The 16,578-nt window shown below is 42.2% G+C and overlaps 1 protein-coding gene across 2 annotated transcripts in view; it reads left to right on the top strand.

The window, feature by feature from the left end:
* Positions 1–16,578, top strand: part of TTC27 (tetratricopeptide repeat domain 27) — a 376,553-nt gene that overhangs the window by 67,581 nt on the left and 292,394 nt on the right. For both annotated transcript variants that reach the window (XM_075864435.1, XM_075864437.1), the window contains exon 6: positions 11,605–11,707. In XM_075864435.1, coding sequence (XP_075720550.1) covers positions 11,605–11,707 — 103 coding nt within the window. The remainder of the gene's footprint in view (positions 1–11,604; positions 11,708–16,578) is intronic.

Here is a 16,578-nt window from a genome sequence, read left to right as displayed (position 1 = left end):
TGATGTGAACATTTCCTTAGATGAACTTTTAGCAATTTTGTTATGAAAATAATTGTTACAATTTAGCAAAGTGCATTTTCTTGAGGCTTCTGCCACAAATTAAATAATTTTTAAAAATACAGTTTTATTTGTTTTGTTTTGGTTTTAAACCTATGTCATATTGCGAATTTTTAGGACTTGTTTACATCTTCATTGGAGGCTGTGTTAGCCTCCGTCGCAGTTTCGGCTGAAAATAGCACAGTACAACACGGAAACCGGACAGAACCCATTAAAGTCCATGGGTTCTGATGGCCGCCGGTGGTATCCGTCGTGCAGTGGGACTGGCGCTTCCAGTATTTTTATTGTTCTGCTCCAGTGACGGAGCAGAAAAATCGAAAAGCCGAACGCAGATGTGAACCCAGCCTGATGCTTGATTCACACGTTGCGTATTTGTTGCAGATTTTGATGCAGATTTTTTCGCCACAGCCAGGAGTGGTTTCAAAGAGAATAAGAAATATAAAGAAAGAACTTATACTTCTTCCTCCTGGTGCCACTTATGACTTTAGCTAAAAAATCTGCATCAAAATCTGCTACAAATACTCCGTGTGAATCCAGCCATAGGCCCTGTTCACACTTTTTTTGCAGGCCTCATAATTCCTTCTGGGATTTTAAACTACCTGCTCTTTTTTCCCGCGTTTTTCGCCTGTGGCTATTGAATCTAATGCAAGGACCGTGGCGACAAACGTTCAAAAACGAGAGCCGCAATTAATTTTTTTGCCTCCCATTGATTTCAATGGGAGGTCAGAGGTGGAAACCACGGCATGAAAGAACATTCCACTTTTTATCCCCGCAATAAAGAAAAAAACGGCTCTGCCTCCCATTGAAATCAAAGAGGGGCGATTTCGGCCATTGTTTGGCGCGGATTCCGAAGAGATTTCCAGGTCAAAATCTGCGTCTACAAACTCTGTGTGAACTGACCGTTTATAGTTGGGAAAGCACAAATTCTTAAAGAGGACCTGCCAGCTTTCATGAGTCGAAATACTTGCATTTCCCATAATATAGTAATTTTTGAGAACATTTTCTTAGAGCTCTGCAATGTGCCTTTCTTTGTTAGGGTAAGTTTACAGGGTGCAGTCAAATCATCTTTATGACCAACTGCTACACCAACGCCTCTAATCTGTGCCAGTCACTGCACTGGTTGCCCATCTCCTTCCGAATAAAATTCAAACTTATTACTCTCACCCACAAAGCTTTCCACAGTGCTGCACCTCCTTACATCTCCTCCCTCATCTCTGTCTACCACCCTACTCGGGCTCTACGTTCTGCCAACGACTTTAGATTAAAATCCTCCATAATCCGAACCTCCCACTACCGTCTCCAGGATTTCTCTCGTGCTGCACCAGTCCTCTGGAATGTGCTACCCCAGATAATCCGATTAATTCTCAATATCCACAGTTTTAAACGTGCCCTGAAAACACATCTATTTAGACAGGCCTATAACATTCCCTAATCTGACTCCTTTCCATGGCCCTCCATTTAGATTAGTCATTAGAATAAGATTCCCTCACACTCCTTCTCTTCATGTCCGTCATACACGGATACTGGCTGGTGACCGGCTCATGCAGCTTTATGTCACCACCGCATGTGTATAAAAATGGCCGGACCATTGTACTGAACAAACACTCTTATACATAGTGTCTCCCTTATTTCCTCATAGATTGTAAGCTCTTGCGAGCAGGGTCCTCACTCTCCATGTTTGAACTGTAAATGATCTTTGTCACTATGTAATGTCTGATATTGCTTGTTTCATGTCCCCTCTAAATTGTAAAGTGCTGCGTAATATGTTGGCGCTATATAAATAAAGATTATTATTATTATTACTTAGATTACCGTGAAATTCCAGTAAAATGCTGTTTAGCAATAACACAGCGTTTTGACGCGGTTTTGTCGAAATCACAGTAATTAACTATGATTTGACCCCACAGTGTAAATATACCCTGAGGGTATGTTCACACGGCTTAGCAAAATACGTCTGAAAATACGGAGCTGTTTTCAAGCGAAAACAGCTCCTGATTTTCAGACATTTTTGTAGCAACTCGCGTTTTTCGTGGCGTATTTTACGGCCGTTTTTGGAGCTGTTTTTCAATGGAGTCAATGAAAAACGGCTCCAAAAACGCCCCAAGAAATTACCTGCACTTCTTTTTACGTGGCGTCTTTTTATGCGCCGTATTTTGAAAACGACGCGTAAAATGACGCCTCGTGGGAACAGAACACTAAATCCCATTGCAAGCAGTGGGCAGATGTTTGGAGGCGTAATGGTGCCATTTTTTCAGGCGTAATTCGAGGCGTAAACTGCCCGAATTACGTCTGAAAACACATTGTGTGAACATACCATTATTCCTCCTAGAAATTTGTGAATGAATTGACAACTAGGTGTTACCAGTTGGGAAGGGGGGTTACCCAGACTGGGTAGGGACACACCCCTTTGACATTGGGAATGGTAACACCCAGTTGTCCATTTATTTGCGTTTCCAGGTGGAATAACAGAGGAATGGCACAAGGCAGGAATCTAAAAAGATTCCCCAGAATTGTGATTTCATGGGTAACACAAGTATTTACTAAAACAGACATGTCATGAGAGGTGACGGGTCTCTTTAAAAGCATTCTATTGCAAAAATTGCTTGATTATTTGAAATGAACTATAAAAAAGTTGGTCAAATAGCAGTGCCCACACAGTAGATCAGGGATCAGCAACCAATGGCACCAGTGCCACAGCCGGCACGTGTGGCATGGTTTTCTGGCACTTTCCTTTCCCAGTGTCCAATGCCGTTGTGCACTTGACGTCGCTGAACACAGAGACAGAGAGCAGCGTTTCATTATGCGCTTGGTGGCGCTGATCACCAGGACAAAGAGTAGTGCTTTATTGTCTTTGTCGCTGCTGAACACATGGCGAGCACACAATACATACAGCACGACCCTCTCTCCTGTTCATCAGCGTCGGCAAGCGAATAATGAAGCGCTTCTCTCTCCTGATGATCAGCGCTGTGAGGCCCTGTTCACACAGAGTTTTTTTGCCGCGGTTTTTGCCATGTAAACCGTGGCAAAAACCATTCGAAATTGACTCCCATTGAAATTTGGGAGGTGGAGCCGTTTTTTTACCGCTCGCGGGAAAAATAAGTGACATGCCCCATGTTCAGGCATTTTCCGCCTCAAAAACCCCAAATAAATGGGAGACGGAAATAAATGCGTTTTTTGAATGCGTTTTTTTGCCCCGATTTTTATTTATTTTTTTATTTTTTACTCGTCTTCGGCAAAAAACGCTTGCGGAATCTCACTTTGTCTCTCGAAGAAATAGGAAAAAAAAAGACTTAAAAACCGTGGCAAAAAAGTCTCAAAAAATGCGTGTGGTGCAAAACCACTTAAAAAACAAACAAAACGGAGCTGATTTTTCCAGGCAGAATTTTCTGCCAGCAAAAAACTCTGTGTGAACAGGCCCTAAGGAGGGAGTTCAGTAACCGCTCTGTGAAAGAAAAAGTTTGCAAAAGTTGGCAGCTCTCTCCCCTATGTGTTCATACCCGGCGTCATTATACCGCCTCCTCACCTACAGTAGCCGTGGTCTCACCTATGTTCACCCCCCCCCAATTTGGTATTCAGTAGCCATGGTCTATCCTGTGTGCGCCCCCAAGCTGATGTTCAGTAGTCGCTCTCTGTCCTGTGTGCAGCCACCCAAGCTGGTTTTCAGTAGCTGCGGGCCCTCCTATGTGCACTACCCCAGCAGGTGTTTAGTAGTCTTGTATGCACCACAGATGGATCATCTTTGCAAAGAAATTCAGAGACCAGGGTTACACTGTAATGTAAATTTAATTAACGGATTAATTTATGTCACGTATGTGGTAACCGTTTGTCTTATATGACTTTCATACTTTCATGTTTGCATGGCACACTGAGTACGTAAACATTGATTATTTTTTTTTTTTTATTGGCATGCCATACAAAAAATGTTGCCTATCCCTGCAGTAGATACTGCTATAACAGTCCAAATACATATGTACTAGTCGTATAACTGGCTGTGGCTGTAACAACTAGCAGGTATGTGGACCCACTGGGCCACTCCGCCGTAATGGAGCCTCTTCTGATCAACAGAGTCCGTGAGGGTCGGTAATTCTAAAGTACCTGGAAGGTCAGAAGTGGGTATACGCCAGTAGAGATGCACGATGCATCGAAACTTCGATACTGTTTCGATACTTTTCATCCCCAAACGGTTCGATACCGTTATCTCATGTAATTCGATACTTAGCTGTGCGGCCGCACAGCTCAGTATAGTAACACATGAATGTATGAGAGCGGGGCTGCGGCTGTGTAATACAGCCATTGCCCCGCTCCTTAGTTCTGATAACAAGTGCGCGCTGTCAGGATGATGCGATGCGGCCGGCACTGCACTAATGATTGCCGGCACTGAAAAGAGAACATGGCGGCCACACTGCAAAACACCCCCATATTCTCCCCTCAGTGCCTGAACGCTGCTCATTAGTGCAGCGCTGGCCGCATCTCCTCATGGTGACCGCACACGCACTTCCTGTCAGGAGCGGGGCAATGACTGTATTACACAGCCGCAGCCCCGCTGGTGGAGATCAGAGAAACCGCTCATCTCCACCGCTATTCCCGTGAATGCTGTGATCACAGCTGACTGCAGCATTCAGGGGAAAGTGAGAAGGGGGGATGCCCCTTGGATCGCGTCACAGAGAATTCCTGTGGCGCGATCGAGGGTAATACCATATATGGGCAGACAGCCCAGGGTCTAATGAAGGTCCCCAGGGCTGTCCTACCATATTTCCTGTTGTTAGGGCATACTTAGGTATGTCTTAACAACTGCCTGTGTACTATCAGTACACAGGCTAATGTACTGTAATATAGATATATGCCAGTGTATTAAAGTTTAAAAATAAAGTAAAAACATAAAGTAATATTAAATGTAAAAAAATACACATACACCTTTTTTTTTTTTTTTACAATAAACATTAAAATAAGTCTCAATACATAAAACATACATATTCAGTATTGGCGCGGCCGTATTAACCTGCACAACAATTTGTTTGCATCATATGATGTGTACGCTGTAAAAAAATAAAATAAAAACTTTTCACTTATTAATGTAAGGCACGAGGTGGGATGAATTTAACCTCCATGTGCCTCACATTAATAGTAATTAACCCCATCATGTACCTTACATATTAACCCATTATGACTGAGAAACATGATGGGGTTAATTACTATTAATATAAGGCTTTATTCAGACGAACGTGAAAAACGTCCGTGCAACGCACGTGATTTGCACGCGCGTTGCACGGACTTATATGTGTCTATGGGGCCGTGCAGACATGTCCGTGATTTTTGCTCAGCGTGAGTCCGCTGAAAAAAAGTCACAACATGTCCGTTCTTTCGGCGTTTTGCACGCATCACGCACCCATTGAAGTCAATGGGTGCGTGAAAACCACGCATGCCGCACGGAAGCACTTCCGTGCGAACTGCGTGATTCGCGCAAGAGCTGTCAAAAGGATGAATGTAAACATAAAAGCACCACGTGCTTTTCTATTTACAAACATCCAAACGGAGTGTCTTTGAGAAGAGCGAACCCGGACAACCGAACCGAACTTCACCGGGTTCGGCCGAACTCGTTTTGGCCGAACCCGGCAAAAAAATTTCCGGTACGCGACGTCCGGATATAGTCACTGTCCAGGGTGCAGAAAGAGTTAAACTGTTTCAGCACCCCGGACAGTGACTTCCGATCCCAATATACATGAACGGGTAAAAAAAAAAAAAGTTCTGACTTACCGATAACTCCCGGCTTCTTCCTCCAGTCTGACCTCCCGGGATGACAATTCAGTCCAAGTGACAGCTGCAGCCAATCACAGGCCAAGCACAGGCTGCAGCGGTCACATGGACTGCCGCGTCATTCAGGGAGGTGGGGCCAGATGTCAAGAGAGGCGCGTCACCAAGGCAACGGCCAGGAAGTTCTCGGTAAGTACGAACCTCTTTTTTTTTTTTTTTAACAGGTTGCTAGATATGGTGATCGGAATTCACTGTCGAGGGTGCTGAAAGAGTTACTGCCGATCAGTTAACTCTTTCAGCACCCTGGACAGTGACTGACGTCGGCTAGAATTATCTCTCTGATGGGGGCTGCGCGAAAATCACGCAGCCGCGCATCATACACGGATGACACACGGAGCTGGCAAGTGATTTTTGCGCGTGCAAAACGCCGTGTTTTTGCGTCCGCAAAAACGCCACGTTCGTGTGAATCCAGCCTAAGGCACGGGAGGTTAAATTCAGAATCACACCTCACGCCTCACATCAGAAAATGGAAGAACTTTTTTTTTTTTATTACTGTTGGCAAAGTATCGAATTGGTATCGAAATCGCAATACTACACAAAGTATCGTATCGAAGTTCAAACTCTGGTATCGTGACCTCCCTATATGCCAGACAGTCAGGGAGAAGCAGGCCTGTGCAGGATAATGAAGTGCGCTAGGACTCCGGACTGGAGTAGTGCAGTCGTCTAGGACACTGGACTTGGCTAGGACATTGAACTAAGATGATGAAGTCATCTCGGATACTCAGGTTGGCACGGGCACTGGACGCAGATGGTGAAGTCGTCTCGGACACTCGACTTAGGCATTAGAACTAAACACAAATACTGGATACGGGAAACAGGATTCAGCATACGGATACAGCTAAGGAACTATTTGCAAGACAAACATAGGAAAGACACAACATTTCTCAGGCAAGGTGGAAGTGAGCATAGTCCTTTTTAACGTCCCGGTGTGTGGGGATTGGACAGGGACTAAGTTGCAGGTGCGTCTGCTGGCCCTTTAACACCTTGGGTGTTACAGCAGGAGGAGAGAGCAGTGTGTGCCGGCGTCTCTGGAGGAGGGGATGCCAGCAACTCGTAAGAGGCCTGTGGCTGCTGTTAAGTGGGGAATGCCGGTGGTCTGCGACCGCGGGCATAATGGTGGCCTGTGCTACTGGCTGCTCTTACTGATGCAGTGTGAGACTGAACTTCCTGCTCTGCCTCCAATGCTACTGTCTTCAGTATGGGAGTTAGTGCTGTAGAATCACATTACATTTGACAGTGCTAGCACTCATAATGAAGATGGAAGCCTAGCGAGAATATCAGGGGCGTAGCTAAAGGCTCATGGGCCCCGATGCAAAGATTCTTCTTGGGCCCGCCACCCCCAAACTTCTCATGGCCGAGGGCCTGCAGCTTTCACCTGCATCGCTGGGTCTCCTAAGTGACCCAACGATGCAGCACCAGCAGCCGGGGGTGTCACTAAGGTCTTGAAACGTCAGGGGATATAGCCCCAATACATATACCCCCCAAAAAAATGCGCGCGTATGTGTATATAGGAGACAGCATATTTATAGCACTACGACCCTATAGCAATGAATAGGATTAGACACAGTTGCTCAGCAGACAATATCACACATGATAGGCTTAGATAGAAGGCCCAGCAGACAGTATCACATATGATAGGATTAAATACAGTGGCCCAGCAGACAATATCACACATGATAGGATTAGATACAGTGGCTCAGCAGTCAGTATTACACATGATAGGATTAGATATAAGGCCCAGCAGACCGTATCACACATGATAGGATTAGATACAGTGGCTCAGCAGACCGTATCACACATGATCGGATTAGATATAGGGCCCATCTCGCTGACATTGCGGCTCCAGCGCTGGACCCAGGAAAGGTAAGCGTAAGAATTGTTTTGCTTTTTTACATGTTACTAATTTTTTTCGTGTGTTTGTGTTTTTTTTTACAGATTTGGTTGTTGGACTACTTCGGATTCGAGGATTACTGCGATAACTGTTTTTTTTTTTTCTCAATAAAATAGTTAATGAGGGTTGTGTGGAATTTTTATTTCCATAAAATATTTTTTTTATGTCCTTGTAGTTTTCTAACTTTAATACTACCTCCTTAGTAATGGCTGCTGGCTGATTGACAATGCCCATTACTAAGGCGGGGCTTAATGTTAGACATGAAGAGGCTAACACTAACCCCCATTATTACACCGGTACAAACCGCCACCAGGAAGACCTGGGTACGATCCAGTACCCGACCATCTGTAGTGACGGAGAGTCACTGGCGCGGCCGCAGGCCGGTATTATAAGGCTGGGAAAGCCCAAAAACAGTGGCCCTTCCCAGTCTGGTAATGCTGCCTGCTGCTGTGTTGTATCTGGCTGGTTATAAAAATGGGGGAACCATAGTAAGGGTCTGTTCACATCACCGCTGTCCTTCCGTTGGAGGTTTCCATTAGGTGACCCCTCAACGGAAAGGCAAACTGTAACCTCAGCTTCTGATTCCCTCACCATTGATTGGTTCCGTTGTTTTGACGGAGTCAATAGCGCAGTCGACTGCGCTATTGGTTGCGTCAAGAACAACGGGACCCTGTCACAACGGGGACAAACGGGAACCTTTAGCAACGTTTCCGTCATCATGGAGATCAATGGTGAGGGAAGCGGAAGCTGAAGTTTCAGTTTGCCGTATCGTTGAGGGGTTACCCGACGGAAACCGCCAACGGAAGGGCATTGGTGATGTGAACACAGCCTAACACATATGGTAGGCTTAAATACAGGGCCCAAGTGCATGTGTGATACTGTTTGTTAGCCCCTGCATCTAAGCCTGAGGTAGGCTTAGATACAGGCTCCAGCAGACCGTAATCTTATACAGTATAAGATTACGGTCTGCTGGGGCCCTTTATCTAAGCCTACCTTAGGCTGATATACAGGGTCCAACAAACCGTATCACACATGTGCTTGGGCCCTGTATCTAAGCCTAACACACGGTAGGCTTAAAAGGGGTTGTCCAGACACTAAACATGGATGGCCTATCCTCAGGATAGGCCATAAATAGCTGATGGGTCGGGGAACGACTCCCGGGACCCCCGCCAATCAGCTGTTTTGAAGGGGGTTCAGCACTCGTACAAGAGACCCCTATAGTTATGCCACTGGAGAATATCTATTATCTACATGATGGTGCTCTCACTGAGGGCAGCGTAATGTACTGACAGAGACACTGATTTCAGCGGGCTGTCTCTTATGTGCTGATGTGAACCCTTTTATGAGAACTTACCTTCAAAGCCCAGACAGCCCCCCGAGAGACGAGTCCGGCGTATTTATGAGCTGCCGCTATCCCCGCCCACTCTCCGCTAGCACCACCTACTTACTACTGATTGACAGATATCTACTTATTACTTTGCTTACTGAGACGTCTGTCAATCATCAGAGGGTAGGTGGAGGTAATGAATATGGTTCTCAGATTTAGCAGATAAGTGACAGACCCCTGAAATCAGTGTGTTTGTCACTACATTATGCTGCCCCTAGTGACGGCAGCATAATATAGATAACATGTTACTTTTTTTTAAAAACTATTAATTAAAAATGAATGTATTTGGACACAATTTTGTGCAAAGTGAAATTCCATTTAAATCATTCAGATCTGTTCTGATGTCTTTCCAAACACCTCTCATTGAAATAGACAACGTAAAGGGATTAAAAACTAGTGTGTGAAAGAGGTATTTTGGTTTAAGCATACAAATGTTATTCTTTGTATAACAAAAGTTAGACAATTTTCCAATATAAACTATGTATCAATTCTTTATATTTTGCAAGATCTTTGCTTGCAGTCATTTAATAAGAACTGTCATTTTTTACTTCCAGTGGATAAAAATCTGTCCATGCCATTTGATGGACACACACGTGCTCGGCTCGTTACAGTATGTGTATCACAGCTGTGTCTTCTATCCCAGCAGCTGTGTGTACATCACATGACAGAATTGTATCCACTCGAAATAAACAGAAAAGATTCCTATTGTATGAGAGCAAGCAGAGATTTTGAAAACTGCGAAGAATTGATACAGAAAGTATATTGGAAAAGTGTCTAACTTTTTATTGTACAAAGAATAAAACCGGACAACCCCTTTAAGTCCCTTAGGCCCCATGCACACGGACGTGCCCACGCCCGCCAATGGCCTCCTGCATTGTCGGGCCGTGCTTCCTTACAAAGTTGGGTGCACAGCCCGAAAAACACGGACATGCTCCTTAACTCCCGGCACAGTTCTACGGCTGAGACACCCATCCGTAGCGATACGAAAAGGTGTACGTGGCCAATAGAACTGAACGGGGCCGTAATTACGTCGTGTGCATGGGGCCTTACAGATTGTAAATTATTTTCTTTGTCAGAACAGTCTGGCTCATCAACACTGAAAGTGCAATGGAGGAAATATTTTGCGGATATTGGAGATTATGTAATTTTCTCATAAATCCATGTTCAGATATTAAGTCGCATACTAACCTATGCTTTAAAACTGGTCTAGAGATTATCCCTGAGATTGGTTGATATGTTGTCATTTTAAGTTCACACCGGCTACCAGATATATCCTCCCAAAGGCCGTACAGTAAATCAGCAGCAGATAAGGATCAGAAGGGTCTTGATGGTCCATCATATTCAATTCTTGTCACTTCCATCACCCCGTGTCTGAATAGTACCTCACCTTGTAATATGCTTTTGTGGCGACAACGCTCTCGTGTGTGTTGACCTGCTTTAAGTTAAGTATGTCCGCTTGTAATTTTCTCTTCAAACCAAAATCCCTCTGTCTACTGCCCTTGGAATACTCCAGAAGAATACAAATGTTTGTCTGCTCATATTGAGCGTTTATACTACTTTAATTTTCTGCTCATGACTATGTGGCCTTAGGCAAGTCTAAAAAATAATAAAAGAAAACAAATATTTCAAAGAATATAAAAGATTTTGTGCTGTTTAAAATGTAAATTGCATTTTGGACGTGTTGGGTTGGTCTTTGTAGGATGAAGGTTTTTATTTCTTGAAATTGTGATATGCTGTTGAAATTATACAGATAGAAAAAACACTTTAATCAAATGGGTTTTGGATTTTAATCGAATTGATTTTACTTTATTTTAGGCTAATATATAGTTTGCTTATTATGTTTATGCACAATTTATTTGACCTGATTACCGGTTATCTGTTAAATGACATTACTTGTTTTTCTCGCATTGTTTTAAGAGAACTACTTACTACCTGTTCATATCCATAGTCTTGTCTATCAGATGCACTGACATTCTGTAATATGGCGCTGTAGGAGCTCCATGTGCTGACGTATAGGCTTCATTCAAATCGCTCTTCCGTGTGCATAAGGCCTTAGGGTATGTGCAACCCTGTCTAAATCCGCAATCTGTGGCCATTACATGGCTTTAAAAATGTGAAATTATTTTTAAATGGGTATCTGTAGCTTTCTTTTTTCCACAATTAGCAAGTCACAGATATGTTTTATTTCATAACGAGTCCGATGTCATTGAGTAACCACTCAATATTATTTCATCTATGACTCCACCATTGTCAGGGGAGTATAGTTTTGAATGTATTAACTATGTTTCATTTGACGGCAAACATTTGTTTACCGTCATTTGGCATTGACCAGTACTTGCTATGTCATTATATGCACGTATATTTTTTATTACTTATAGTTTCATTTTTTCTCTTGTTTATTCCTTACATTTCACATGTTTTGGGTAATCGTTTACATTGTATCCATTCCCCCTTTCAGGTGTTACCTTGGTGGACTTTAAGATGTGTGAACATTCACCAACAACTTTTGGAGGAGCGTTCTCCTGAATTGTTCTCTGTTGCACAAACCAGTATAGATGCAGGTAGGTACCGTTATGTTATTGCGTACTTTGTATCCATATCATGCCAGAGGATGATAAGAGTACTAGTTTTACGTGTTTAAACTACAAAAATACAGACAAAGTTTTTGGTTCAATTTCTTAAAAAAAAAAAAAAAGAAAGCTCCTTAAATTCATGTTTTAATAATTCGGGTCAAGTAGGAACATGCCTACCCTCTTTTGACTTCCACTACCCATAGTTAATCTATCATAAGTAGAAGTAGCTAAAGTTTAGAGCTTAATGAATCCCTCAAAGGCGCAGCCTAGTTTGAGCCTTAAAGAAGCACTCCCAGCAGAAGTGGAGTGGCATAAATTGTAGTGGCATAAACCATACAGTAGTTAGAAAACTCTTTGTCTTGTAGTTTCAGACTCTGTTCTGGGCTGACTAACCGAGTCTTACGGTGGGTTTTGTGTGGACCGGAAGTCTAAATTTATTCCTGTTCGACTCACATCGTGGGCCTCATAGGAATGAATAGATAGACTGACTTCCTGTCCACACAGCAGACGCTGTAAGATTCAGTTAGTCAGAGCGGGCGTCATGTGACCGAACAGCAGCTCGTTAAAGAGTCTGAAACAACCAGGTAAAGCCATTGGTGGGTTTTCTAACCACGGTATCATTTATGCCAGTTAAATTACAAACTGGGGAAGCTCAAAACATTTTTACCAGGAGAACCTTTTTTTTTATTTTTAAAAAGGACGTATCAATTTATTATTTTTTTTCTATCTCTGCATCCCCAAAGCCCATAACTTTTTTTTTTCTGTTGGTGTATGCGTATAACAGGCTTGTTTGTAACAGGATGAGTTGCATTTTTCACACCACTTTGGGGTACATATAGTGTATTGTACAACTATTATCAATTCTCTTTTGTGACCCCACATTCTGCAGGACAAGTTATAGTTTCCATTGCTACCATTTTAGGGGTACATATGACTTCTTGATTTACTTTTTATTGCTTTTTTTGGGTGGTGAGATTACCATAAAACAGCAATCCTACCATTGTATTTTTTTGTCTATGGTGCTCTCTGGGATAGATAACTAACACTTTAATTTTATAAAACGGGTCATTACAGAGAGGTGATACCAATTATGGATTATGGGTTAATTTTTACCCCTCAGAATAAAGCATTTTGTAAGGGGAAATTTTTTTTGTTTTTTTTTCTTCTGATTTATTGTTTTACATTTTTTTTCTATAAACTTCTATAATACGTTGCAATACTCATGTATTGCAATATATTATGCCTGTCAGTGTTACACTGACAGGTGGCCTAATATGCTCTCGTACGTGGCAGACCTAGGGCACGTTGTTAGGCGCCCGGCTGCCATGACAATCCATCGGCACCCCGGGATGATCAGGGGTTAAACGACCGAGCCCACACCATCACTATATTGTCATAGTCATCGGGTTATGGGGACGGCCTGCTCACCTCAACTTTCTGTTACAGTGCAGGACAGAATAGGGTTAAATAAATGTTTTCTATAAACATAGGTTAAATAGGTTTTCCCCACTAAACACATTGATGGCTTGTTGCTAGGATATGGCAATAACATCCAATTGGTGGGGGGTCCTACTGCTGTGACCCCTGCTGATTGCTAGAATGAAGTGCAGCGGTGCTTGGAAAAAGCTTTCCGATCCACTTGGATTTTTTTAGATGCCATATAGTCGACCATTGGCTAAAATGGGCTAACCATGCGTATTCTGAAAAAGCGCTGCATAGAGCGGCTCCTGCCCTGCAGGACTCTGCAGGGAAATTTTGTAGCTGCCTGCAGTTTTCACCTTTGAGTCAAACGCTATTCCAACATAGCGCCAGATCTGGAGTTGCACTATTTTAAACCCACATTAGTCAGACGTTTTTGGAATAGCCATGAGTGCTTATTAGAAAACACCATTGTTGTGCATCGGTCTCTTATTTATATACAGCATCTGACTTAACCCCTTAATGACCAGCCTATTTTAAACCTTAATGACCAAGCAATTTTTTACGTTTTTCCATCGTCACATTCCAAGAGCTATAACCTTTTTATTTTTGCGTCGACATAGCTGTATAAGGTCTTGTTTTTTTGCGGGACAAGTTGTATTTTTTAATAGCACCATTTTGGGGTACATATTATTTATTGATTAACTTTTATTAACTTTTATTTGGGGGGAAATAGAAAAAAACCTGAAATTTCGCCACTCTTTTTCGCGTCTTAAATCTACGCCGTTTACCGTGTGATATAAATAACACAATAACTTTATTCAGCGGGTTGTTACGATTGCAACTATACCAAATTTGTATAGTTTTTATATGTTTTACTACTTTTACACAGTAAAAACGCTTTTTTTTCAAAATTATTTGTTTTTGTGTCTCCATATTTGAAGAGCCGTAACGTTTTTATTTTTTCGCCGATGTGGTTGTATGAGGGCTTTTTTTTTGCGGGAAGACTTGTAGTTTTTATTGGTACCATTTTGGAGTAGATGCGACTTTTTGATCACTTTTTATCACATTTTTTTAAAGTCAGTATTCACAGAAAACAGCAATTTTTCCATAGTTTTTTATTAAATTTTTTACGGCGTTCACCGTGCGGGTTAAATAATGTAACAGATTTATAGTCGTAGTCGTTACGGACGCGGCGATACCAAATATGTGTAACTTTTTAACTTTATTTAGTTTTTTTAATAGTAAAGCATTTTGTAAGGGGAAAAGCTGGGTTTTTAATTTTTTTTTCACATTTTTTTTTAAAATTAACTTTATTAAACTTTTTTTTCACTTTTTTACTAGTCCCACTAGGGGACTATAATATGCGATTCTGCGATCACATTTATAATACACTGCAATACTTTTGTATTGCAGTGTATTACTGCCTGTCCGTTTAACACGGACAGGCATCTGCTAGGTCATGCCTGCGGCATGATCTAGCAGGCATTCACTCCAGGCAGACCTTGGGGCCTTTATTAGGCCCCCGGCTGCCATTGGAGACACAGACACTCGGCGATCGTATCGCCGGGTGTCGGTGGGAGAGAGAGGGAGCTCCCTCCCTCTCTCCAAAACCACTCCGATGCGGTGCACGCTATTGAGCACCGCATCTGAGGGGTTAAACGGGTGAGATCGATACTAATATCGATCTCACACGGCAGAGCAGGGACGCCCCCAGCCCTCAGCTGCCTCTGGCAGCTGAGAGCAGGGAGATTTGACAGCTCCCTGCTCTGTTTACTTATTTCGATGCCGCGATGTAAAAAGTCTATGGCATCGGAATAAGGCCCGTTAGTGACCGACGTAGAAACACGATGGGCCGGTCACTAACGGGTTAAACAACAGGTCGGATTACTAGCAAAAATGATATACAAAAAGTTAATATGAACAAACTATTTACATTTCAGGATTGTTAATTTGTATATTTACGCTTTTTAGCTGTTTACTTCAAGGCGACTTGAAGATCCTATCTAGAGGTGCCTCAAAATTCCCTATTTAAATAGAAAGCTGGAATTGCTGTACTTGTCTGATATGTGGTGAATGATGGAGCTGTCTGTTTTGATGATGATAAAATAAGGTTTTATTCTGAATACTAATGATATGTGATAAAGTTATTGCCGTGATATCCATTTATATCAGTCCTGGCAAACAAAGTAAGAAAAGTCAACGTATGCTAATGATCGAAGTCTGTATGCATCATTTTATATTTTTAATGTAAGTTAGTCTTTAAGAATGAAAAAGTAATGTTTATAGATGAAATACACAGTGAAATGTAGATTTCCTGTAGACACTTTTCTAGGGTTTTCTCTGTACATGGTATAGCTTGTCCTATTTATGACACTGGAACGTTAAAATGTGTCATACTGCCAATGCGAATTTCCTATAATGGTACTAATTCTCATGGTAGAAATCTAGCAAAAAGTCAGAAATCTTTAAAGCAATGCTACATGGAAAAAGAATGCAAAACTCTACTCCATAAGGAGGAAAGAAAATTGTATCTCCATTGCCACCTTTACGTGATCACCCCATATTTTTATTGTCCTGTGTGACCAGCAGTTGTCACTATCCTATGGCTACCCAGTTGTTAGCAGATGCAGATACTATAGTTCACTACTGGCACCAGGAGGTCATGGTCTTACTAGAACTTACCACAGTCAAAACTGTATCACTGGCAGAATCTAAAACAAGGGTAAGGACCATATCACTTGGTCGTGTCTTTAAATAATAGGTTTTTACCATTTTAAGTGTGGCTCAACACCATCGGTTATTGGAAAGTGTCTTGAGAGTTAATAGACATCACCTCCAGCCAGGACGCAATGTCTATTCACAATTCCGACACTTCGGTAACGTTTGTGCGGGATTTACAGCACAGCAAGCGTAATCTCGCGAGATCACACTGTAGATGACAGTTCCCACACAAACGTTACCAAAGTGTCGGGATTGTGAATAGACATCGCGTCCTGGCTGGAAGCAATGTCTATTAACTCTCAACACAATTCAGGAACGTTAACGTGTGAGTACGTGACTGCACATCATGATCTAGCAAGATCACGATGTGCTGAATAAATGAATGGAGAGAAGTGTATGACGCTGATTGGTCAGTGTCTCACACTTCTCCCCACAACGCCCACTTGGTAAAAAAGTAAAAACACGCCCAGTTGTCTATTAAGAAAAAGTCATTAGCATAAATCTAAAATAGGTCATAACTTTGTTAAAATTGATTTTCTTAATAAAAAACACTGCTGTAATCTACATTACAGCGCCAATCACATTATGTAGAAGATAGGGCACTTATAATGTGGTGACAGAGCCTCTTTAACCATCCTTTCTTTTTCATTTGTTAGGTTACATATATAATATATATATATATATATATATATATATATGTTTTTGTTTTGGTTTTT

This window comes from Rhinoderma darwinii, chromosome 4, assembly GCF_050947455.1.
Source record: "Rhinoderma darwinii isolate aRhiDar2 chromosome 4, aRhiDar2.hap1, whole genome shotgun sequence".
NCBI lineage: Eukaryota > Metazoa > Chordata > Amphibia > Anura > Rhinodermatidae > Rhinoderma > Rhinoderma darwinii.
Note: the sequence above shows the minus strand (reverse complement) of the source record. Positions and strands in the feature narration are given on the sequence as shown.